Consider the following 23,982-nt stretch of genomic DNA (forward strand, 5'->3'; position numbering starts at 1 on the left):
GGTTTTACAGCTGTAAGCCAGCCTTCCCCAACCAAGTATCCTCCCATATGTGTTGGACTACACCAGCCCCAGGCAGCATATCTATTGCTCATGGTGAGAGGGGATAGTGGAAGCTTTGGTTCAATGCATTTGGTGGGTACTAGGTTGGGGAAGACTGCTGTAGATCCTTCTGTTGAAGAGCAGCAGTTCCCAGTCTTGTCTTCACAAATGTTGTTGGACTATGCCTTTCTGAACCCGGCCTTCAGCATGGACTATGTTGTCTAGATCTGAGGAGCCACATTTGATCTCTCCTAGGACATTATCAGACAAGGGAAATTGGAAGTATAATCCAATGGCAATCCAAACGCAATCATGAGGTTTGACGTTATTGTGTGATAGACTACCACACGCAATTTCGGGCAATAGGAAGTCAGTCCAAATGCAATCATGGGGTTTCACGTTATTGCATGAGAGGTGATCACACACAATTTCGCGCAATAGCAAGCTATTTTCGGGCAATGGGAAGTCATTTCGAATGCAATTCAAATTCACGTAAATTCATTGAACTAGCGAATTAATGCAAATGTATTCTGGCCCCACTTTCTTTTCATTCGAAATTAAAAGAAATTCTTCCCATGTGATAAACTCCCTGGAGTAGCGATTGTCCAACCACAAGTTATGTCCTTCAGAGATCAGAAAGTACAGATCAAATCCCTGGATGTGGGGGAAATCCCAGAATTTCCCTGGCATGCATATTTCCTCCCTCAAGGGATTTTTTTTTTAAAGCAAAACCATTCATTTAGAACAGAGCACTTCTGGATGCCATTAACCAAGCAACAGAAAGAAAAGAAAACACTTTCTGTCAAAATGGTTCTTTCACTTGTAGAAATAGAAATACCAATTTTTAGCATCATTTATTTAATTAAAACATAATAATCCACTGAGTGAACAATGCAAAAAACAAACAAACATCCAGTTCATATCTATCCTACATTTTTGCTCCTTTGGAAATTTCCCCAAACACATCTAAACATTCCAATGTGTTGCATAAATTGATACTTCTTCCCAATTTGCACGATATTGTTCTATCTGGGAATAAAGGCAAGCTGGCAGAAGAAGCAGGTGACAGTAATCCTTCTTTCTGCTCTCTAGTTAAAAAGAAAACAAGCAGGTGGCATGCAGGAAGTATAGTATATAATCCCCATACAGAAACTACTGGCAAGCCTCCGTAATCCTGGGTGTTTCCCTTTCCAGCTTACGATTTTACACCAGATCTTTTTATATTAATTTAAGTTCCTTTCTGTTATATGTCTTCCAATAATGCAAAGAATGAAAATTCATCTCCAAATGCTTCAAAAAGACAGTACCTTTTTAGAATATTCAGAACATGTTTGAGGAGATGTGTCAGGATAATCATTTTAATGCTTGAACTGGCTAGTTTAATTTCAAACTTTAATTTGTGTCTCCAGTCCCAAACATACTGTATATACTCAACTATAAGTCGACCTCATGTATTTGTCTAGGGCAATTTTAGGGGCAAAAGTTAAGGATTTTGATGTAACTTGTGGATAACTTGAGGGTAACATTTAGGAACAAAGGATGGAAAGGACGATGGAAAGGAAACCAAACCAAAGAATTTACAAAATTTTGGCAGGCATAACTTTGCGCTCATCCTAAAGGCTGGATGGACGAGGAGGAAATGGCAGCAAATAATGGCTGTACGATGTGGGGTGGGAAGCAAACACATCAAAAAGGATGGAACAGCAAAGCAAAGAAAATGGTGACTATGGCTGCAGCCGCTCTACAGAAATAATCCAGGTTGACACCACTTTAACTGCTATGGCACAATGCTATGGCATTTGGGGAATTGTAGTTTTGTGAGACATTTTGCCTTCTCTGTCAGACAGCTCTGGTGCCACAACAAACTAAAATCCCCAGAATTCCATAGCACTGAGGTATGGCAGTTAAAATGGTGTCAACCTGGATTATTTCTGCCGTGCAGATGCAACCTATATTAGCAGTTATTACTGTATAGCCTTTATCTTTAGCATGATAACTTTGCCTAATTTTAACTCAGAAAAGCTGACAAACATACACAAATGTCCCATTCAGATCCTTCAAAGCCTGATTCCTCTTGGCCTTCCTTTGAGGGGAAGCACTAAAGAGCTGCCATCACTGCCACTTTCCCACCTAGATATTGAAAAATGTGTGAAGTAGCACTGCAGCGGGGACAGTAGAGAGGTCAATCCTTCTTTTAGGTGCTCCCAAAATGGACTAAACTCTTGCCTTTTGCCACTCAACTCAAGGAAGGAGATGGTTCCCCTTTTTTGATAAGAGTTAAGGTACGGTACTTACATTGACCCACAGATAAATCGACCCAGGTTTTTGTGGTCAATGTTTTGACTAACATTTCAAGACATGAGTATATACAGTATTCCAGATCCGAATGGGGAGAATGCTGGTTTCTTGCCAAAAATCATTCTTGCTATTTGCCCTAGCAGATGGAGGAGGGCAATAACAAAAATGACATTGTCCCCAGTCCAGTGAAGAAGTACATTGTGGGCCAGGAGCCACAGAGCTGCTTGTTCTTCAAAGAAACAGAAAATATTTAATACAACATGTCATTCGTAGGAGTTCGGCATGTTCCTCCCGCCAAAGATGAGCCTTCTTGAATTTTGTGTCTGTTAAGAATCCAGCTCTCATGATCTCTCACTGGGCCTAAATACCCTAAGGTACCAGCTCTTGTCTGATTTTAAAAGCTAAGAGGGCCAGCCCTGGTTAGCACTTACAAGGGGGATCCTCAATGAATACCAGGTGCTGTAGAAGGAAGGAAGGAACTGGCAACACCATGTCTGAGTATCCCTTGCCTAAGAAACTCTATACATGCTCAAATCACTTGTGACAGAATGGGGAGAAAACTGGAAAGAATTGATTGGAAAGAAAAATTGGGTCAAAACAGTTATGCCTACCAGAATTTTACAAGTTCTTTGACATAATTTCCCTTTGCTTCATCCTTTACATCCTTTGTTACAGGCCCCTAGGTTTTACTCCTTGACTTATCTAAAATCCATAATTTTTACTCCAATATCTGTCCTCAATTTATACATGACATTGACTTAGAGATGAGTATATACAGTATAACAGATCCAGCCCATGGAAAAAGTTGCAATCAAGAGTCAGAGGAACCCAGCTGCATCATTCCTGCCGGATCCACACATTTTGTGTCCTCAGATATATCCAGTGTACACAATTACAGTATAACATAATCATGCAATTTTTAACTGCCATGGCTCTATCACACAAAATCTTGAGATTTGACATTTAGTGAGACTTCTCTGCTAGAGAGCTCTAGTACTGCAGCTCAAGGGTAATGCACCAGAGATCCCCAGCAGAGAATTCTGAGCACCTTGGCAAATCCCAGGATGCCATAGGACATATCCATACCCATGGAACTGAAGTGGTATTGTAGTGTTAAAGCCAAGCAATTTGGATAGACTCTTGGTGAGAACTAGGATTGCTCTTGAATACAAAAGACATCAGAGAAGGGCTGTAGAGTATTGTTAAAGAAGAATTGAAGCTGCCTTCAGTATAAATAACTTTGTGGTAAATACTGCAACGTGCTGATGACCAACTGGAAAAATTTAAAGCTGAAAAGCGGAAAGTATTCAAAAGCTCACACGGCTCAGAAACACCCACACTGTTCGTCTGCAAGCCACACCAGTGCCTTGCTGCATGGAACAAAGTTCCGGTGGAAACAGTTGCAGAGCACCCGGAGAAACTAAGTGCACCAGTTTTTGAAGCAAGCCGTGCACACTAACGAAAACGGGTGCCTTTCAAGTATTGTTTAAAGTTTATGCTGCACTTTTCAACCTCCTTGAGGTTTTAGAACTGTTGCCATTTTTTCTCCAAAAAGCTTTGCATAGAGTTCATCACATCAAGTTAATTTTACATAGGGTTCATCTCATAAAGTTACCTTTTTTTGGGACCACAACTCCCAGGACCCACCAACAGCTATGCATGCTGGGCAATTGTAAGAGATGTCCCCAAGAACAGACACTGGAGCTTATCCCTTGGCATTTTAAATCAGCTCCAGCCTTCCAGGCTGCAGCCGGGACGCAGGATGGAGGAGGGGATTATTGCACACTAAATTGCCACCAAATCACCAGCCACCATCAGCCTAGGTTCCAGTTGGGTCCAAGCCATGCTCTGCTAGCAATTTTTAGAGGTCAGAAAACCTCTAAAAAGTGCTGGCGGAGCATGGCTTGGACCCGGACTGATGGCAGCCAGCAATTCAGTGGCAATTTATTATGCAATAATCCCCGCCTCCATCCAGCATCTCAGCTGCAGCCTGGGAGGCTGGTGCTGATTTAAAATGCCAAGCAATAAGCTCCATTGGCTATCTGGACGTTTATCATTTAGTAAAACATGTAGTTCCCACTAGGGATGTGCTTGTTTAAACTGTTGATTCCCACTGTGGATAGCCAAAAAGACAAACAAATCAGTACTTTGAACATATCAAGTCTGAAATCTCCTTGGAAGCCAAGATGATCAAATTGAGGCTATCGTACTTTGGCCACTGTGGACATTGTGACAAGACATGACTCAATGGAACACCTCTTACCATCAAGAAGTTCTTCCTAATGTTCAGGTGGAATCTCTTCTCCTGTAGCTTGAATCCATTGCTCCATCCTCAAGATGCCGTGCCTTCAAACAGGCTAGCATATCACCTCTTAACCTTCTCTTCTTTGAGAGTTTTGGAGTCTCCTTCCTTGGAGGTCTTTAAACAAAGGCTGGATAACCATCTGTTGGGTATGCTTTGATTAAGAGTTCCTGCATGGCAGGGGGTTGCACTGGATGGCCCTTGTGGTCTCTCCCAATTCAATGATTCTATGGCCTGTTACAGACTGCCAAAATAAAGCTGTTTCGGGTCTCTTTGGAGGTATGCTATTTAAATGATGTGTGCATCCTAAGAATCCGGAAGCTGCACCAAAGCTGCACTCCAGTGCTTAGGAATGGAGTGTGGCTTTGGTGCGACCTCCGGACTCTTAGGACCCATGCATCATTTAAACAGCATGCCTCCAAAGAGACCCAAAGCAGCTTTATTTTGGCAATCTGTAACAGGCCTATGATTCTCTAGACTAAACATACCCAGCTCCCTAAGTCACTTCTCATAGAGCATGGTTTCCAGATCTTTCACCATTTTGATTGCCCTCCTCTGGACACACTCCAGCTTGTCAACACCCTTCTTGAATTCTGGTGCCCAGAACTGGGCACAGTATTCCAGGTGAGGACCAACCAAAGCAGAACAGAGTGGCACTGTTAACTTCTGTCGATCGAGATAATATGCTCCTATTAATGCAGCCTAAATCACATTGGCTTATTTAGCTGCCGCATCACACAGTTGACTCATGTTCAGCTTGTGGTCTGCTATCATCTATCACCAACTAACCAGTAATTGATAAACCTTAGTTGACTATCCTACTAAACCCCCCTGTCTCACCCACATGGCCATCAAGTGTGGGCAGGAGGGGACAGGTACAGCTAAGTGACAATGAATGCCAGTTGTACCCATGTACAGTGATGTAAGCCTCCCAGGTCCCTCCAGACCTCCTGCAGGATGTCATCATTGTGCACATTGTGTGGCAGTGGCCCTCCATGATCACAGTTTCCATCCTTAGTTCCCATCCATCAACTAGGATCCACAGGACAATTTGACAATCTCACATCCCCCAGATGTGTTGGGCTACAACATCCATAGTCCCTAAAGAGCACACTGCTTGTAATCCAACACATCTGGAGGGTGTCAGGCTGGGAAAGGCTTGTGCAGTGGTTAGAAAGCACACATGAGTTATGTGAGGAGTTTAATAATTACAGCACACCTGCCCCAACAGTAGGCTTGCCATTCACCAATTTGAGGGGAAGCAAATACATGACTATCTTGCTTAAACATTTTATCATTCTATAAGAAAATATTCCACAATTCATTTCCCCCAATTCTTCTAGAAAGGGAGGGAGGGGGAAATCTCTCCTCCCCACCAATATTTTTCCAGTTTCCCCCCCCCTCCCTGAAATGTGAAAACATCTCAACTAAAAAGAATGAAATCTATTTCCAAGCCCACCAGAAAGGTACATAAACTAGTGCTTCTCAGGTGATCTGATGTGGGGAACCAGGAAAGTTTTTCTAATGGAATCATGGGATTTGTGGTTTAGTAATGCCCTTAGAATTCTCAGCTAGTACATTCCCCTGAACTGCAACATCCCAGCTCTCTGGCAGACAATGCAAAGTACCTCAAACAAACTACAAATCTCAAGATTCAAAAGGATGGAGCGATCGTAGTTAAAGGTGAATCAAAGTGCTATAATTTTGCAGTGTTGATCCATCTTCATAGAATCATAGAATCATAGAATAATAGAGTTAGAAGAGACCGCAAGGGCCATCCAGTCCAACCCCCTGCCATGCAGGAAATCTAAATCAAAGCATCCCCGACAGATGGCCATCCAGCCTCTGCTTAAAGACCTCCAAGGAAGGAGATTCCACTACACTCCAAGGGAGTGTATTCCACTGTCAGACAGCCCTTACTGTCAGGAAGTTCTTCCTAATGTTGAGCTGGAATCTCTTTCGCTGTATCTCACCTTTACATCAGGTCTTATTGGATGTTTCTAATTTCTTTTCCTTTGCTCTGTTTTTCAGAGATAGCTGGGAGGAGTTGCTATGGGGATGAAGATATCCGTTCTTGGTTCAACACAAGGGGCCCTAATGTGATAGTCAACACAAGGGACCCTAATGTTGCTTGAGAACTGTCTATCAAAAGATCCTTGCGATGGTTGTGTTTATCTTTCCCCCTTTTGCTGTGGGTTTGAGGGGAACAAAAGTCTCTTTTGGGGGGCTAGTTCTAACCAATATAAACTGGTCAGTGAACTGTGTAATGAACCTATCCTATCAACAGTATAGGATATTGTTCATTAATCCGCTGATATGTGCTGCTCCCATTTAAAGTTTTGAAATGTTATAAATGAATTGCAATTGTATTAAATGTTATGATAATGTATTACAAACTGTAATTATGGTTATTCCCTGTCTGTCTTTCTGTGAACCGCTTGGTGAGTAACGTATGGTGGAAGTTGCAGTTATACAAATAAATGAAAAGGTTATGATGTTGTTCCGATATTTAATCACTATTGCAGTTACTTTAATAGGCTTATTGCAGACAGTGGTCCCTCCATATTCACTGGGGTTAGGGGCACAGAACCCCTGTGAAAGTGGAAAAAATGCAGATAGACACTACTTTTTAACCTGAGAGACCACCTCTCTAGGAATCTCCAGATCCCCCAGCACAACTCTATGATCAACATCTGCCAAAGTTAACCACAGAGTCATGCTGGAGGACCTACAAATGCCTAGAGGTGTTTTCTCTAGTAATCTCTAGATCCTCCAGTGTAACTCTATGATCAGTTTCTAGCAGAATTTCTCTGGAGGACCTAGAGCTTCCTAGGGAGAACATATTAATCAAATCCGCAAATAATCAAAACCACAAAAGTCAAAGCTGCAAATGTGGAGAGCTGATTGTAATTTGTTTTCGATGATGCTTGTTAGCTATTCCGGCCGGGATCGTCTTAGGGCTTATACTGGCATAACTGCTTATTTTGAAGGCATTGAGCAAGGAGATATTATTACTCTTTGTGCAACATCTTTTACTCAGCTGAACAATGCCAGCTAGACAGAGATGGAGTGTATTCTCACAGTCAGTCAGTCAGTCATTTATTGTATTTGACTAAAAGCCTTTACAACTCCAGGAAAGAAAATCCAAAATAAAATCCAGTAACAAAAGGAAGACATACCTATACATATACTTCTATATTTATATCCATAAAAACATTGTATTAGTGAATCCCCTGCACCATCTACAGAAATATCTTTCAGCTAGATAGCACATATACTTTTTGAAGTTTTAGCAAATAAGGCTGTTTTATGGGTAACATATGGATAAAGTCTGAAAGTAACCAGCATATTTTATATAATAGCTCCCCGCTTGCATGGAAGCCAAGATCTGGCCCAAGAATCTCTAAAACTGGCAATAAACTAAATAGTGTGAGATGTCCTCTACCTCACCCACTCCACAGATGCAAAACATTAGGTTTCTCAGGATTTTTCTATATCTACCATCCAAAACAGATGTTGGCATAGTTTGAAAACATAATTCTGTAAATGCCATTATCAGAGGGACAAGTGTAAGCCTTCCTAAGTATTTAGCTCTTACATTATTTGATTTCAGCAAATGGTATAAGTGGGGAAAATGTGATTAAAGCTAAGGCGCTTATTGCACCGCTAAAAAACCCAGCTTACCTCTCCCGTACTGAATTCTAATTCGGGAGGCATCCAGATTCTATCGCACATAATTCGCAGCCGAATCTTCTGGCCGAATCCAGCCCGGATCCAACCTGGCTCCCAGGAGTGTTCAGCAAGCCACTTTTCAAAGTCAGAAAATTCCCAACTTTGAAAAGCGGCTTGCTGTGCTCGCCTGGGGCCCAGGCTGCATCCGGATGGTGGATTCGGCATCGAATTACATGCAACAGAACCTGGCTGCCACCCAAATTAGAATTCAACTCGGGAGAGGTACGCTGGGTTTTTTTACCCATGCAATAAACTCTTAAGTCTTGCTCATTATCCCACGTATAAATCCAGTCCCTCAGCTTGTTTTTAACTTCAGAAAAGTATTCTCACAGTCAATCAGCATCTGGGGGAGAAGCTGAAATCCAAAAGGTGCCTTTGCCTTCTGAGACCTCCAATAGGTCCAGGAGCATGACAGCTGTTCCCTCCCCAGCTGTGTAAGAGCATTTCCACTGTTCCTGGATGCACCTCTGCAACCTAGGCAACTGACTGGCTCCAGCAATGTGCCCCAGTGCCACCCAGATGTTGTTGTGTAGCCAAGGAGAAAGATGCACCTATCACCCTTTGGACCTCCCGTGTAAGTATACTAGAGGAGAAGGCAGTAGAGAATAACCCCAATGGTCAATTTTATACCAGAATGTGGTCAAAACACTTTATGGTTTTTCACGGCAACAGTTTTTTTATTCTCAAGATGTAGTTGTCTCTGTGTCTCTTTTGCACATACACCCGTACAAAGAAAATGCTGTTTCCTGTGCAGAAGAACCGTATGTGAATTTTGTGTAGATTAAGTTGCAAACTGAGAAGATCCCCATCAGTCCAAGATTCTACCTGGCAAGGTTTTTTGAAACTCAAGAAACATAGGGCTGGGGTTTTTAGGGGTTTTAACCATTTTTCAATATTCTTTCAGAGGCAGTATGAGAGACTTTGTGTATTAATTGCTGGAGACTGTAAGACTAAAGGTGTCACTGCATTTGCGTCTTGGAAGGCTTCCCATCAGCAACCAACTGGCCACTCTGAGAATACAATGTTGGAATAAGTAGCACTTCAGTCTGGAACTGGAAAAAGGCTAGGTTTTTTTTAACCATTTAAAAATTATTATTTATTATTTAAATTGATTTATTTATTTGGGGTTGTTTTTGTTGTTGTTGGAGTTGTTTGTTCGTTTGTTCATTTGCATTAGTATTTTAATAAAAACCAACCAATGGCAAGTGTCCTCTGATCAAATCTTGCCAAGAAAACCCCATGATAGGTTCACCTTAGGATTGCCATAAGTCATAAATTACTTGAAGGCATGCAACAAAACAATTAATAGTGACTCTTTAAAAAAAAAAGACTAATCAATTTTTTAAATGACTTCTTTTAAACCAAGTCTTTTAAACCAGCCACGCCTGCCTCAGTCTACTCCAACATGGCTATTCTTAGTTCTTATAGCATGCCCAAAGGTAGAGATTTGGGGATTGATGAAATCAGGGGGCTAGTGACCAAACTGAACCTTTTTTATTTTTAACTGAATATTTTAAACTGAATTTTATTATAAACTGAATATATTTATTTTAGTTATTATTTTATTTAATTATGGCCTTTCTCCAAAAATGAGATTCAAGACAATTACAATCATTTTAAAAAGATAAAACTAAAGCAATAATTACAATGTTTTTAATGAAATATTAATATTAAAACATCACTTTTTTGTTTAGCTTCATAGTGAGTGCACACACACACACACACAACAAGGTGACCACATTCCCTGAACATGAGATGAACGTCTTCAATGTGGGAAATCACTGAGCCACAGAATGGCCAACATTTATACAGTGTTATGCAGCTCACCTTCCCTACTCTTTCCTAGTTGAAGGGGAAATTAGCCACATGAGATAGGAAAACTGGCACCTTGAGCCAAGCTAAGGTTGCAGACTAAATCAAAAGTGTAAATGAAGCATAAAAATATTAATTGTGAGGATTTTCTAAATGCTACCACTCATGTTCTGAGATTTTTTTTTAAAAAAGCATTCATAATATTCAGCTGAACCAAAATGTACTTTGCTTTGCACCTGCAAATAAATACAGGCAAAGTTCTGCCAGGAAAATGTCAAATCAGCAGCCCTTTTAACATGCCCCCTCTGGCACCAAAGCAAGAGAATGAAAGGTAATTATTACAGCTAGGGCATTATTACAGACAGATGTCTGCTTCCTTGTAGTCTTGTTTTTTGTTTTGTTTAGCAAGGACTCCAGTTGGTTAAATGGTAGACAGGCTTATCAAATCTTCATGGTTCTGCACTATGGAACTTGCAGGGAGCAAGCTATTCCCAGAGGTTGAACAATATCTGCTATTGCTTCTTCTTCTATTAATGGCTACACAACAAACTCTGAATTACTGGTGTGCACCATCAGGACTGTCTGTTCCTCAGTGCAACCAACTCCCTGTATTTATATATGAGTTACTGTCCTGGTGGCTCTCGCTGTTCGAAGTTGGCAACTCAAAGCAGGACCAAGGTTGTATCTGCACTGCAGAAATAATCCGATTTGACACCACTTTGGCCTCATTCTCACTTACAAAAAAAGCAGTTTGCAATCTGAATTGATGGATTGATTCGACAGTGGAGCATGGTTTCCCACTACATTTGCCCCGATTGCATTTCCCCCCTGTAAAATAACCCACTTGTGGTTCACATTCACAAATGAATCAGTTCAAAATGGACCCACTCCAGCCAGCAAAAGAGCAAATTTAAATCAACTCCGATCCACATCTGGTTCACACTTGCGCAGAAACTATTTAACCAAAATAAGACACAGAAAACATTAGCATCAAAAAGACATGGGTTAAATGGGTCTGGCACATGCCCCCCCCCCCCCCAGTGAATCGATTCGGTGGGAACCAGGGTCATTTGAACCAATTCAAACCAATTTGCGATCCGGTTTAAAAGGTAGTGGAAATCAGGCCTTTAACTGCCATGGCTCAATACTATGGAATTCTGGGGAATTATTATTATTATTATTATCATTTTCTTACCCACCTCTCCCCATTGATCAAGGTGGGGAACACCAGCAATTAACAGACAATGATCAGTTTAAAAGACGTTAGCTAAAACACACATCAATTAAAAGTAATAGCAGTTTATTATCAGAGGAATAGTTTGTTGTGGCACCAGGCACCAGAGCTGTCTGGCAGAGAAGGCAAAATGTCTCAGAAAACTACAGTTCCCAGATTTCCATACCACTGAGTCATGGCAGTTAAAGTGGTGTCAAACTGGACTATTTCTGCAGTGCAGACACAGCCCAGGTTGCCTTACACTAGACCAGACGGGCTCAGCTAGTTCGGTATCCTCTAATGAGAGATAGGGAAACTTTCACTTTCCGCGTGCTTTGGACTTCAACTCTCATCCGCCCTAGCCAATTATTATTATTATTATCTTATATCCCACCTTTCTCCCAATATAGGGACTCAAGGTGGCCAATAGGGTTAGAGATGATGGGAATTGTAGTCCTAACATCTGGAGGTCTAAATATTCCCTGCTCCCAGTTTACACTCATTATAATGGCTCTGTGAAATTTCAGGAAGATTTGCCCACCTCTGCCTGGAGGTGCCATAGATTGAACGCAGGACCATCTACATGTACAGCAGAAACTGCCATGGTCCTTCTCAGTAACTCATAAAGGCAGCTTCTCCGATAGCAGCTAATTCCAGAGTGAATACAAGGTCCAACCTTACTCCCCCAAAAGAAAAATCTATCAAACTTATCCAACCCCCCAGAGATATTAAGTCAGCTTTGGTCTAATTTGCACTGCAGAAATATTGCAGTTTGACACCATTTTAACTGCTATGGTCCAGTGCTATGGAATTTTGGGATTTATAGTTTTGTGAGATATTCAGTTTTCTCTGCCAGAGAACTCTGGTACCACAACAAACTCCATATTCCATAGTACTGAGTCATGGCAGCAAATGCAGCTCTCCTCTGTGATCAAGTAACTTGGGGATTTGTAGACTTTCCTTTGTTTAATTCATTAATTTTCTCACTGCATAGTAGAATTTCTCCTTCAGTGTCCAGTTTGGGAATGCTTAAGAGGCTTTTATTTCAATCCATATTTTATGAACTGCTGAGCTGTGGATTAATTGTTACAGTAGAATTACAGTGTGATCTTATAATGACTTTTTTAATTACAAGATTTTGCACAGTTACTTCTAAGGACTGTGTATCCTGAAGGGCAGTTTAGACCACTTTTAAGATAGGTAAATAAATATGTAAATAAAATCAATAGAAACACAGAATCTCCACTAAAGATAGAAATAGCGTGTGCCTTCACTCCTTTTTGCATGCATATATTCTGATGTTCATCATAGTAGAATCATATAATCTATAGGTTAGTAGATAGAGCCTTACAGTACTATACCAAACCTCAGTCTGGCTTTTCCTAAGTGTGAGTGAGAAAATAGACCCAGTTTTTTTTAAAAAGCAGGCTTCCCGAAGGACTCTAGCACCAGGCGTATAAAAGGTTTCTGCAAGGCAGAGTATGGCAACAGTAAGCTCTTTTACAGATGTACACCCACACTGTTTAGGCACAGATGATTGAACAGATTTGTGGCCTCCTGAGGTTTTTGTATCACAAACTCATCAACCCAAATAATAATAATAATTAATAATAATTTGTTTTTATTTATACCCGCTATTCCAAAGATCCTAGCGTTGTGAACAGCAAGTAAGCTAATTAGCAATGAAGCTAATTTGCCCCCAAACAGTCTGGGTACTCCTTTTAGCGACCTCGGAAGGATGCAAGCCTGAGTCGAAGCTTGGGCCCTTTGCTGTTCTTGAACTCGCAACCTTGTGGTTTCGAGGTGAATGGTGCAGTACAAGGCATTTAACCACTGCGGCCACCAGGGCTCATTCCTTAATGGGTGAAGAATGACGGGAGCTACAGTCCAGAACACAACCACTTCTGGCTAGTGCAATCATCCTATGAATTAAAATTAAGAAGCAAAGCTGTCAAAGCACTCCTACAATCCAGTCATATTGTTACAGAACCAGACTGCTCACATATTTCCATAAAATGTGACTGCTCTATGGGTCACATCTGAGCAACTCTATTTGTCAGTCCAGTGCAATCTGTGCCATCCATCTTCACCCATCCCTAGGCATGCCACATAACACACAGGAAGACTTCACTTTTGTTTATTTGTTGTTTGCTACTCTCATAGAGACAGTCATGAAAAGAAATAATGACAAGAAGCAAGACTGCTCTTTCAACTTCAAATGTCACAATAAACCACAGACACTTCTGCACCCAAGTAAGCTAAGGTGCCGGTGAGGAGCGATTCTGAGAGAAATAACAACCCTGAAACAACTCAGATGAGAACTGTTGTCCTTATCTGGCCCACAAGGATTACATTTACATTACAAAGATTGCAGAAAATACAGCTGGTTCTCTACATCCATAGATTCTACACCCACATTCGAAAATATCCCCACCCACCCACCTCCCAAAAATCCAAAAAGCAAACCTTGATCTTGCCATTTTATATAAAGGTCACCATTTTACTATGCCATTGCATATAATGAGACTTTTGGTATCTATATGGCGTCTGGAACCAAACCCCAGAAGATACCAAGGGCCCATTGTAATCCAAAACAGAAAAAAGAACATGTTAAATTTGGCCGGTATAGTCCTAGTTAATATTCCACCATCCCACTTTATCAGCTGCTTTTAAAATGTCCCAGTTTTATTCTCCTCCTCCCACTTTCCCCTTCATCCTCAGCTTACTGCAAATGCTGCAAATTGAATTCAAAGTGGAAAAATATTTTGCACTCAGTTTACTCAGTGGGCAGCAAGAGAATCTTGCCCTTCCCAGTAGATTCAGACAAAAGCAAACTGGTTCAGCCTCTCCTGGCTTGTTTGTTCTTCCTCCTTAATAATGTTTGTCATACTGAGCACACATTCTGATGTTGCTTGCCACATTGATCCCAGTTTTCCTTTGTGAAATGTTGGAGGGTATGTTTATCACTGTTCACTTACTATGACATTTCAGCCCTGCAACAACCTTGAACTGCAGATTACACTGAGAAAGAAGCTCTCCCACACCTCAAGTGTTCATTAGGATTGTACTACTCAAAGTGATTGTTCATGGACAACTACTGATCAATAAGTCTTCAGCTGCCTATCCAACATGAGTTTTCAGTTTTTTAAAAAAGATGTAAATAATGGGCATAAATATGATACTGATCCCTGGCAAATAGGGGGGAAATATTACCAGTCCCCACATTGCATTACAGTATAGTGGGTCCTTGGAATCTGCTGGGTTTTGGTTCAGAGTCAAAATCTGTGGATGTTCATGTTGAACATGAGTCAACAGTGCGATGCGGCAGCTAAAAAGGCCAATGCAATTTTAGGCTGCATCAATAAAAGTATAGTGTCTAGATCAAGAGAAGTAATAGTGCCACTGTATTCTGCTCTGGTCAGGCCCCACCTGGAATATTGTGTCCAGTTCTGGGCACCACAATTCAAAAAGGACATTGAGAAACTGGAGCGTGTCCAAAGGGGAGTAACTAAAATGGTGAAAGGTCTGGAAACCATGCCCTGTGAGGAATGACTCAGGGAGCTGGGGATGTTTAGCCTGGAGAAGAGAAGGTTAAGAGGTGATATGATAGTCCTGTTTAAATATTTGACAGGATGTCATATTGAGGAGGGAGCAAGTTTGTTTTCTGCTGTTCCAGAGAACAGGACCCGGAACAATGGATGCAAGCTAGAGGAAAAGAGATTCCACCTCAACATTAGGAAGAACTTCCTGACAGTAAGGGCTGTTCGACAGTGGAACACACTCCCTCTGAGTGTAGTGGAGTCTCCTTCCTTGGAGGTCTTTAAGCAGAGGCTAGATGGCCATCTGCTGGGGATGCTTTGATTGGATTTCCTGCATGGCAGGGGGTTGGACTGGATGGCCCATGCGGTCTCTTCCAACTCTATGATTCTATGATTCTATGTTCCATTATGTACAATGGCATAGTAAAATGGTGTTGATGCTGTTGCTGTGTGTCTTCATGTAATTTCTGATTTATGGCGACCCTAAGGCAAACCCGTCATGGGGGTTTCTTGGCAAGATTTGTTCAGAACAAGTTCGCCATTGCCATCCTCTGAGTCTGAGAGCATGTGACTTGTCCAAGTTCACCCAGTGAGTTTCAGGGAGGAGCTGGGAATCAAACCCTGGTCTCCAGAGTTGTAGTCCAGTGCTGAAACCATTATGCAACACTTATCAAAATCAAAGTTTGCTTTTTCAGACTCCTCTTTACCAAGCTGAACATGCCCACCTTCTTCAACCTCTCTTCAAGCGTTTTGTTCTCCGTACCTCTTCTCATCCTCATTGCCCTTCTCTGTACCTGCTCTGCTTTGTCTATATGCCAATGCATATAATGGCATATTAAAATATTTTAAAATGAGGTGCCCAAAACTGAACACAGGACTCAGGAGGAGACCTGAACAGTGAAAGAGTGTCCAACCCACCTAGAGGATGCCAGGCTCAAGTTTGTTGTTGTTGTCCACTGCCTTTGAGTTGACACAGACACATGATGACCCCGTGGATAAGATCGCCATGATTTCCTATCCTCCACTGCTCTGCTTAGTTCTTGGAAACTCATGCCCTGTCCTCCCTGAAATGCCCAAATGTGCTGTTATGTGTGTTTTGGAATGGAGGGGGGTGGTTTGGCCAGAAAGGGAAGTACATTTCTGCCATCTGTCAAGGAATAATGCCAAAATGTCTTCCATTTTGATCATGCCTAAGGAACATGAATTTATATTAACATTTTTTAAAAAATCATCAAATTTTTTCGCATGTCCTCCATTTTAAAAAATGTGTCCTACATTTGAAAATGTTGTCCTACATTCCGGTTTGGAGGTCCTGACCTATGGTAACCCTATCCCTGATTGAAGGGTGTCTTAAATAAGTACCCTTTTCAGAGGCAAGGGGCCACAATGAAGGCCACCAATCTCTGCTGGAAACCATTTCTGGTGCACAAATTTTACCACCCACAACCCATCTTCCTGCTTCTGTTTTCAAAAAACTACATTTTTCTTGAAGAACAAGGTGTGCGTTCTCCATATGCCTCGTACAGTTCCCCACACCCTCGCCTAAAACTACTGGGCTACCATAACTTGGTGATGCAGCAGCCATTCCAGTGCACAAAGAGAAGAAGAAGGCTGCACGTTGCTCATCCCTGCTTTAAATAAACAAGCCACTGTACACCCTCCAAATTTTACAGCAGGGTCAGCTCTTCTCCTTCCTTGCTGCCTCCAAGGATAATTGTTCTCCACTTAAGCGGCTTGTGTTTGAGAGCCATGATTTACGGCTCACTCCTCCTGTAAAAACACATCTTTTACCTGGAAAGGTTGAGCGTATGCAAGTATGAATACTGTATAATCATTACTTGGCTTTAGGCCTTAGTGGCTTCCGATACTTTAACTAAGGCCCATGTCTCCATTTGGATTACTATAATGTGCTCTATGAGAGCCAGCATGGTGTAGTTGTTTGAGCATTGGACTATGACTCTGGAAACCAGGGTTCAAATCCCAGATCAGCCATGTAAACCACTGGGTGACCTTGGGCAAGTCACACTCTCTCAGCCTCAGAGGATGGCAATGGCAAACTCCTTCTCATGAAACTTGCCAAGAACCCCCATGATAGGTTCCACTTAGGGCCACCATAAATCGGAAAACAACCTGAAGGCACACAACAACAACAACGGGGTTACCTTGGAAGAGTGTTTGAAAACTTCAGCAGGTCCAAAGTATTATCTGGGACAGATTACAGGAACTATACCATTTTGTACAATAACTCCAATGGCTGCCAATATATTTCCAGGTACAATTCAAAGTGCTAGTTAGATCCTGTAAAGCCCTACCCAGCTTAGCCCTCACTTTCTGGCAGATCTTAATTCCCAGCCTACTGGGGCCCTGAGATCTTCAGGAGAGGTCTTCCTCATGAAGATCTTAGGAGATCTTCAGTCCCTCTACCTTTGCAGGCACAGCTGATGGGGAGGTGAGACAGGGCCTTCTTGGTGGCTGCCCCAAAGCCTTGGAACTCCCTTCCCAGGAAGGCCAGGATGTCCTTCCTTCATTAAGCACAACAATCTTTGCTAAATCTGTCCTTCACTAATTTGTCCTGTCCTTTCTTTTTTAAAGTTCTCTAACCTTGAAGTCATTGCCACATACATGGCTGGGTAAAAATATGACCTTTTGTCCATCCTGAACTGAATACCAAATAGCTTAATCGGGCAATTCCCTCCCTTCCACCCCAAGTTTCAGTATGAAACATTCACACTTCTTCAAGGTGTAGGAGTTCCTGTACATGATGATGATCAGCTAGTGCAATGTACATTTGATAGCTTCGTTCTACTCTGGATTAAAACTACTTTTTTCTATTCACAGGGTGCTTTACAGAAAGAATAAAGCCATTAAAAGGTCAACTATGTATGCATGCACGCACGCACGCATGGTTTGGCTCTAGACTACCTGAAAGACTGTGGCTAGAATCCTGTTGGTTAGGTCTAAGATTAATTTGTTTAAAATCCAGCCCAGGAAGGAGTGACAGCATGTCCAGTTAAACTGTGCATTTGCCGAAAGAGAGGGTGAAGGAAGGATTTTGTAGGAAGGAGAAGTGAGAAAATTAACACCAGCCTTCCAGACTGGTCTATAGAATCTAAATTGCCCCTGATATAACTCTTTGCCAGATTTTGCCAGTGCTTGTCATCTCTGCATCTGCTCATTACATTCTTGTAGGGGACCGTTTGGAGCCAGCGTGGTGTAGTAGTTTGAGCATTGGACTATGTCTTGGAGCCCAGGGTTCAAATCCCCATTCATTCATGGAAGCCCACTATGTGAATTTGGGCAAGTCATACTCTCTCAGTTTCAGAGGATGGCAATGGCAACTCCCTCTGAAGAAACTTGCCAAGAAAACCTCATGAAAGGTTCACCTTAGGGTCACCATATGTTGGAAATGACTTGAAGGCACACAACAACAACAACAACAACAACACAGGTATCAGCAATGGCTCCTCTTCATCTTGGAAAGAAGTGACCAATGGGGCGCCACAGCTTTCCTTCCTGGGCCCAGTGCTATTCAACATCTTTATCAATGACTTGGATGATGGAATAGAGGGCAAGCTTATCAAATGTGCAGGTGACACCAGATTAGGAGGTATAGCTAATATCCCAGAAGACAGGATCAAAATTCAAAATGATCTTAATACATGAGAAAGCTGGGCCAAAGTTCCGGGCACCACAATTCAAAAAGAATATTGAGAAACTGGAGCGTGTCCAAAGGAGGGTGACTAAAATGGTGAAAGGTCTGGAAACCTTGCCCTGTGAGGAACGACTCAGGGAGCTGGGGATGTTTAGCCTGGAGAAGAGAAGGTTAAGAGGTGATATGATAGTCCTGTTTAAATACTTGAAGGGATGTCATATTGAGGAGAGTGCTAACTTGTTTTCTGCTGCTCCAGAGAACAGGACCAAGAACAATGGATGAAAGCTACAGGAAAAGAGATTCCACCTCAACATTAGGAAGAACTTCCTGACAGTAAGGGCTATTCGACAGTGGAACAAACTCCCTCGGAGTGTAGTGGAGTCTCCTTCCTTGGAGGTCTTTAAGCAGAGGCTAGATGGCCATCTGCTGGGGATGCTTCGATTTGGATTTCCTGCATGGCAGAATGGGGTGGGACTGGGTGGCTCTTGCGGTCTCTTCCAATTCTATGATTCTATGATTCTATGATTTCTCTCATGCTAGTATTAGATGGGCCCGTTCGTCTTTCTGCCTTCTCACAACAGCTCCTTTTCTCTTTCTTATCCTCTCAGGCCTCAAACAAATGGACCACAAGAAGCGGTTTCAGGCTGCTTTGGGGGTGTGGCATTTAGGTGATGCACAACTCCAAAGCAGCCAGAAATTGCGCCACAGCTGTGCTAAGGGGGGAGGGACTGGACTAAAAAGAAGCTGAATGAAATCACTTCTTCCAAAAAAGTGCACACCTTTGACACTGCAAATAAATGCCCCAATGTGAGACTGGTCCCAAAGGAGTGCTCCCTCCTAACCCTAACCCTAAAGCAGTGTATAAATACACCGGTGCAGGCGCGCATTTAAAAATGGACGGAGCCAGTGGTCAGGCCAGCAATGCGAAAAAAGGGACAATATGACACCTAGGCAACAGGCAATTAGGCAAGAGGCAGTCATCAGCAGTGTGTTTGTGCAATGGTGCACGTGGATGGGGGGGGGAGTAAAAAAAATACCCAGCAGCGCAGCTTGACACCACACCATGTGGTTGTGACATGAGCATGTGGGCCACCTTGGGAGAAGGTGGTGCAGTCAACAAGGTTTTGGCCTGTTCTTGGAAGAAGCAGCTTTGGGCCGGTCTTTCCTGCACATCTGCTTGACCCCTCAGTTTCTGTTTTCCTCCTTGTCTGTCAAGCAGTTGAGTGAAAGCAGTTGAGTGAACTGCTTCTCCCAGAGATCTGAATAAATGATTTGCAAAGGGCTTTTGAAACTGGGTTGAGGGACATATGGATGTTGGCCCATGTACATCACGTCATATGTTCAACATGACAGTAGTCAGATGAAAGCCGACAAGGATCATGCATCTTTAATAATGCAGCAGGAGGCATTTGCACAGCTCCAATATGGCTCACACCTGCCAGGTAAAACTGTATCTGCCCTGTCTCTTCTCTAACTTTGCAACTGGTCTCATTGCTCAACAGAGATTGTCAATTCTGATTCTGTTTCCTTTGGTGAAGGCATATTTAGCAGGTACAAGGACCCCGTCTGCACTGCAGGAATAATGTTGTTTGACACTGCTTTCACTGCCATGGGCACAATGCTATAGAATTCTGGAGTTTGTAGTTTTGTGAGAAATTTAGCTTTCTCTGTCATAGAGATGAGGTGCTATAACAAAGTAGAAATCCCTTGCCTTCACTGCATTGAGCCAGGGCAGTTAAAACAGTTTCCAACAGCCCTAATTCTGCAGTGCAGATGCAGGATCCCTCCTGGGTAATTTCCAGCCTCTTTCCTACAGCGGCTCATCAAAGAAATCAATCCTACCTCTTCAAATGAAGGTATCCATCTTCCTTCATTATTTCTTATCAATACATCAGTAATTGCAAGACTCCACTCCCCAGCCTTCTTATTAAACATGGAAGATCACAGATTTTAAAATGCTGTTGTCTGTAACAAATCTTTCAGCTAGGCAATTATGAAAACTTTTGAACTATATATACCGGTGTCTTTATCAGGCAAAAATTAAGTTCATGCAGGGCCAGGTTTAACAACTCAAAAAAGTTTTAATGACTGCAGTTATGTTTTCATTGAAAATACAAGATGACTGTGGGGATCCTCTTAAGAAGCCACATGATATATCCACAGAGGATGACACTCTTGGCTCTGGAAAAACAAACTTTTTGATGGACTAACAGATTGTAGACACCACCTTTGCCTGCAGAAATCTAGGCAAAAATGCAGAATACCAAACACTGTGTATAGACACTAGACTAACCTTACCCAACTTGGTTTGTTCTGGATGTCAGGAAATACAAAACCCAGAATTCCTGGCCTTGTCTGTGGCTGATCAGATTTGCAGTCCAAAACATGTGGAAGGCCCCATAGCAGGGATGCTAAAAATCTCCTGTTGGAGTTAGGGTTCAAGAGTGATACAACAGAAAATAATCTCACACCTCCAAGGTGCGACAACGGCCACCAGCATAGGTGACAATAGTCACATTCCCAGGGGAATCAGTCAAGCAGATATTGCTAGCCATGATAATTAAGACAATATTCTGTCACAATATCATATCATGCTTGATAAACAGCAGATGGCCATAAAGTTCCTACCAAGTGCATGAGCTCCTCCAAGAGATTTCACTGACCACTATAACTGAGTTAGAAAAAAATTACTTTTTGGATGAGAACTTCCAGAATCCTCCAGCCATTCCACTTTGGACTGTATGGTCTTTGTGGTCTCTTCCAAATCTATAATTCTATTAACTATAGCCCCTCAGCATTTCTGCCCATTGGCCATACTGTGTGGAGCTTATGGGAATTGTAACCCAAAACATCTGGAGGGCACCACAGTGGAGGCTGCTCTAAAGAAGACATCTCCCACCAAAGTGGATGAATGTTAAAGTAAAACCAGCTCATAGGCTGGGAGATTTAAGAAGTTGTATTCCCAGAAGTAACTTTCCCAAGCCCTGTATAGGTGCTAACCCATGGCATATGAACATTTCATCAGCATCATGGATTGACAGACAATTTATCAAATCCATCAACCTCATTCACACATACATGCATTTTTCCAGATGTCAGCATCAAAATAATATGTTTCCCAATGTCCCCTTCAGACTACACAAATATAGCACTATGATTCCATTTTAACTGCCATGACAACAACCTATGGAATCCTGAGATTTGTAGTTTGAAGAAGAACCAGAGCTCTCTAGCTGGAAAATCTGTTGTTGTTGTTGCTGCTGCTCCTGCTCCTGCTCCTGTATGCCATCAAGTCATTTTCAACTTATGGTGAACCTATCACAGAGTATCATTAATATTATTATTTCCATCCCACCTTTTCCCTAGACTCAAAGCAGCTTACAACAATTTAATTTTTTTAAAAAAGAATTTACAAAATACAAGTTAAAGCACAATTAAACAGTCAGGAGAAAAAATGAAACCAGATTACAACATATTAAAACACACACCAGCATAGCAAGTAGCAATATCCTGTGCATTGTGTAAAATGGGTCTTATGTCATCAGTCATCAAATGCCTTTCAGAAAAGAAAAGTCTTTCTTGGCAAGATTTATTCACAGGAAGTTTGCCATTGCCTTCCTCTGAGGCTGAGAGAGTATAACTTGCCCAAGGTCACCCACTGGGTTTCCATGGCCGAGAGAAGATTCATACCCTGGTCTTCAGAGTCATAGTCCAGTGCTCAAACCACTACACCATGCTTCCTTATAAATTTTTAATTCTTGTTGCTTCATATTTATGGTGACCCTAAGGCAAACCTATCATGGGGTTTTCTTGGCACCATTTGTTCAGAGGAGGCTTGCCATTGCCTTCCCCTGAGGCTGAGAGCATGTGACTTGCCCAAGGTCACCCAGCACCACTCTCTAAATTGCACATCTTCCATAGGATGCAGTTAAGGTGGAATGATAATTCTATAACTGTGTAGGGTGAAAGGACCCTCAATCACCAGTTTTGGATACCACTACCATCTTTCTGAAAAACCCTAACTCACTCTCCAAGCCATTTAATACCCAAGGCAACCCTTTTGCAGAGGCGCATTATGTGCTGACACAGGTGCACCTTCCCTGGAGGAGACCACAAGCCCCCGGAGCATCTCTCATCTACTCACCCAGCCTTCAAAGCTGTCTGACGAGCCAGTACTATGGAGTAATTCATGGAAGTGGACCGTGCAATTGGCCACAAAGTCATCGTAGCCGATGGGGGTGCCATGGAAGACGGCCAGTTCCAACTGTCCCCCGTCGGTAACCGGAGTACAGAACTCCTCATTGTACGTGGGCTTATTGGTCTTCTGCTTAGTACTGGTCTGCCCCACACGGACCTGGTCCACGCTCACCGTGATGTAGGGGTCCAGAAGCTGGTGGCCCTTCTTGAAGAGAGAGTGCCGGAGTGACCAGCGTGTGGGCTGGAGTCCCACCGCCTCACCAATGCGCACCTTCATGTACCCGTTGAACTTCATGCCTCCGGACATCCCAGTCCGGAGCAAGAGGAAGGATGTTTCTCTCTTCGGACAAGAGAACACTTCACCAGTTGTGACCTATCAGGTTCGTGGTGGCAGGGAATCCAGGGGTCCTCAAGAGGCAGGCCAACCCATGCCCAACTCTCCCTGGGCCATGTTGCCGGGCATTTATCGTTCCAAACCTTTTCCACAGAGCTGAGCTGCTGAATCACTTCATGCCAGAGCTGCCACTGCTGCCTTTTCACGTCCTTTGGGAGCCCTTGTGGGAAAGAGTGAAAAGAGGAGCGAAGATTGTGCCAAATGGCCCAGGGCTTCTGGCACCAATGGTGAGGTTGGCCCCTCGGCCACCAAAACCCTGTGTTAAGCCAAACCTTTCGTTGTTCTCACAGTTTCACACACACACGGCTTTCCTCCACCCCCTTCTGTCTCTCTCTCTCTTTCTTTCCTTCCTTCTCTCTTCTGTCTCTCTCTCACACACTGCTCTCCAGGAAGAGACTGCAATGAAGAAGGCAAAAGCTTTCTCTCAGCTGTGCTGCTCCCCAGCCACAAAACCCACACAGCAGCCACACACAGCTATAATTCATCCACAATAACACAATCTCTCTCTGCCCCAGCCTTCCGTCTTGTTCTTTTCTCTCTCGCCTGGCCTCTGTGTGCTTCATGAAGAGGTGCCACTCCTTTAGTGAGACTGAAAAAAGACAAGTGGTTGTTTGGCAAGGAAAACACCTGAGGGATGAGCGACAAGGGAGGCCAAGAGGTGGAGTTTCACTGCTAGGACTTGTCCCGAATCAGGGAGGGAGCCAGTGTGGGGTGTGCACATAAGGTGCACTTTTGAGTTTCTTCCTCAGAACTCCACTGCTGACGCTTCATGGGTGACCAGAGGTTGGAAAGGTTGTTGTTGTA

At 42.7% G+C, this 23,982-nt stretch overlaps 1 protein-coding gene across 1 annotated transcript in view; it reads right to left on the reverse strand.

Moving 5' to 3' along the window:
* The window catches only part of PRKCH (protein kinase C eta), a 160,743-nt gene extending 137,257 nt beyond the window's left edge, over positions 1-23,486 (reverse strand). Inside the window, exon 1 of the mRNA XM_042447125.1 lies at positions 22,732-23,486. Within this exon, the coding sequence (XP_042303059.1) occupies positions 22,732-23,091 (360 nt within the window). The 5' untranslated portion in view covers positions 23,092-23,486. The remainder of the gene's footprint in view (positions 1-22,731) is intronic.
* Positions 23,487-23,982: the final 496 nt, after the last annotated feature.

Source organism: Sceloporus undulatus, chromosome 1 (assembly GCF_019175285.1).
Source record: "Sceloporus undulatus isolate JIND9_A2432 ecotype Alabama chromosome 1, SceUnd_v1.1, whole genome shotgun sequence".
Taxonomy (NCBI): domain Eukaryota; kingdom Metazoa; phylum Chordata; class Lepidosauria; order Squamata; family Phrynosomatidae; genus Sceloporus; species Sceloporus undulatus.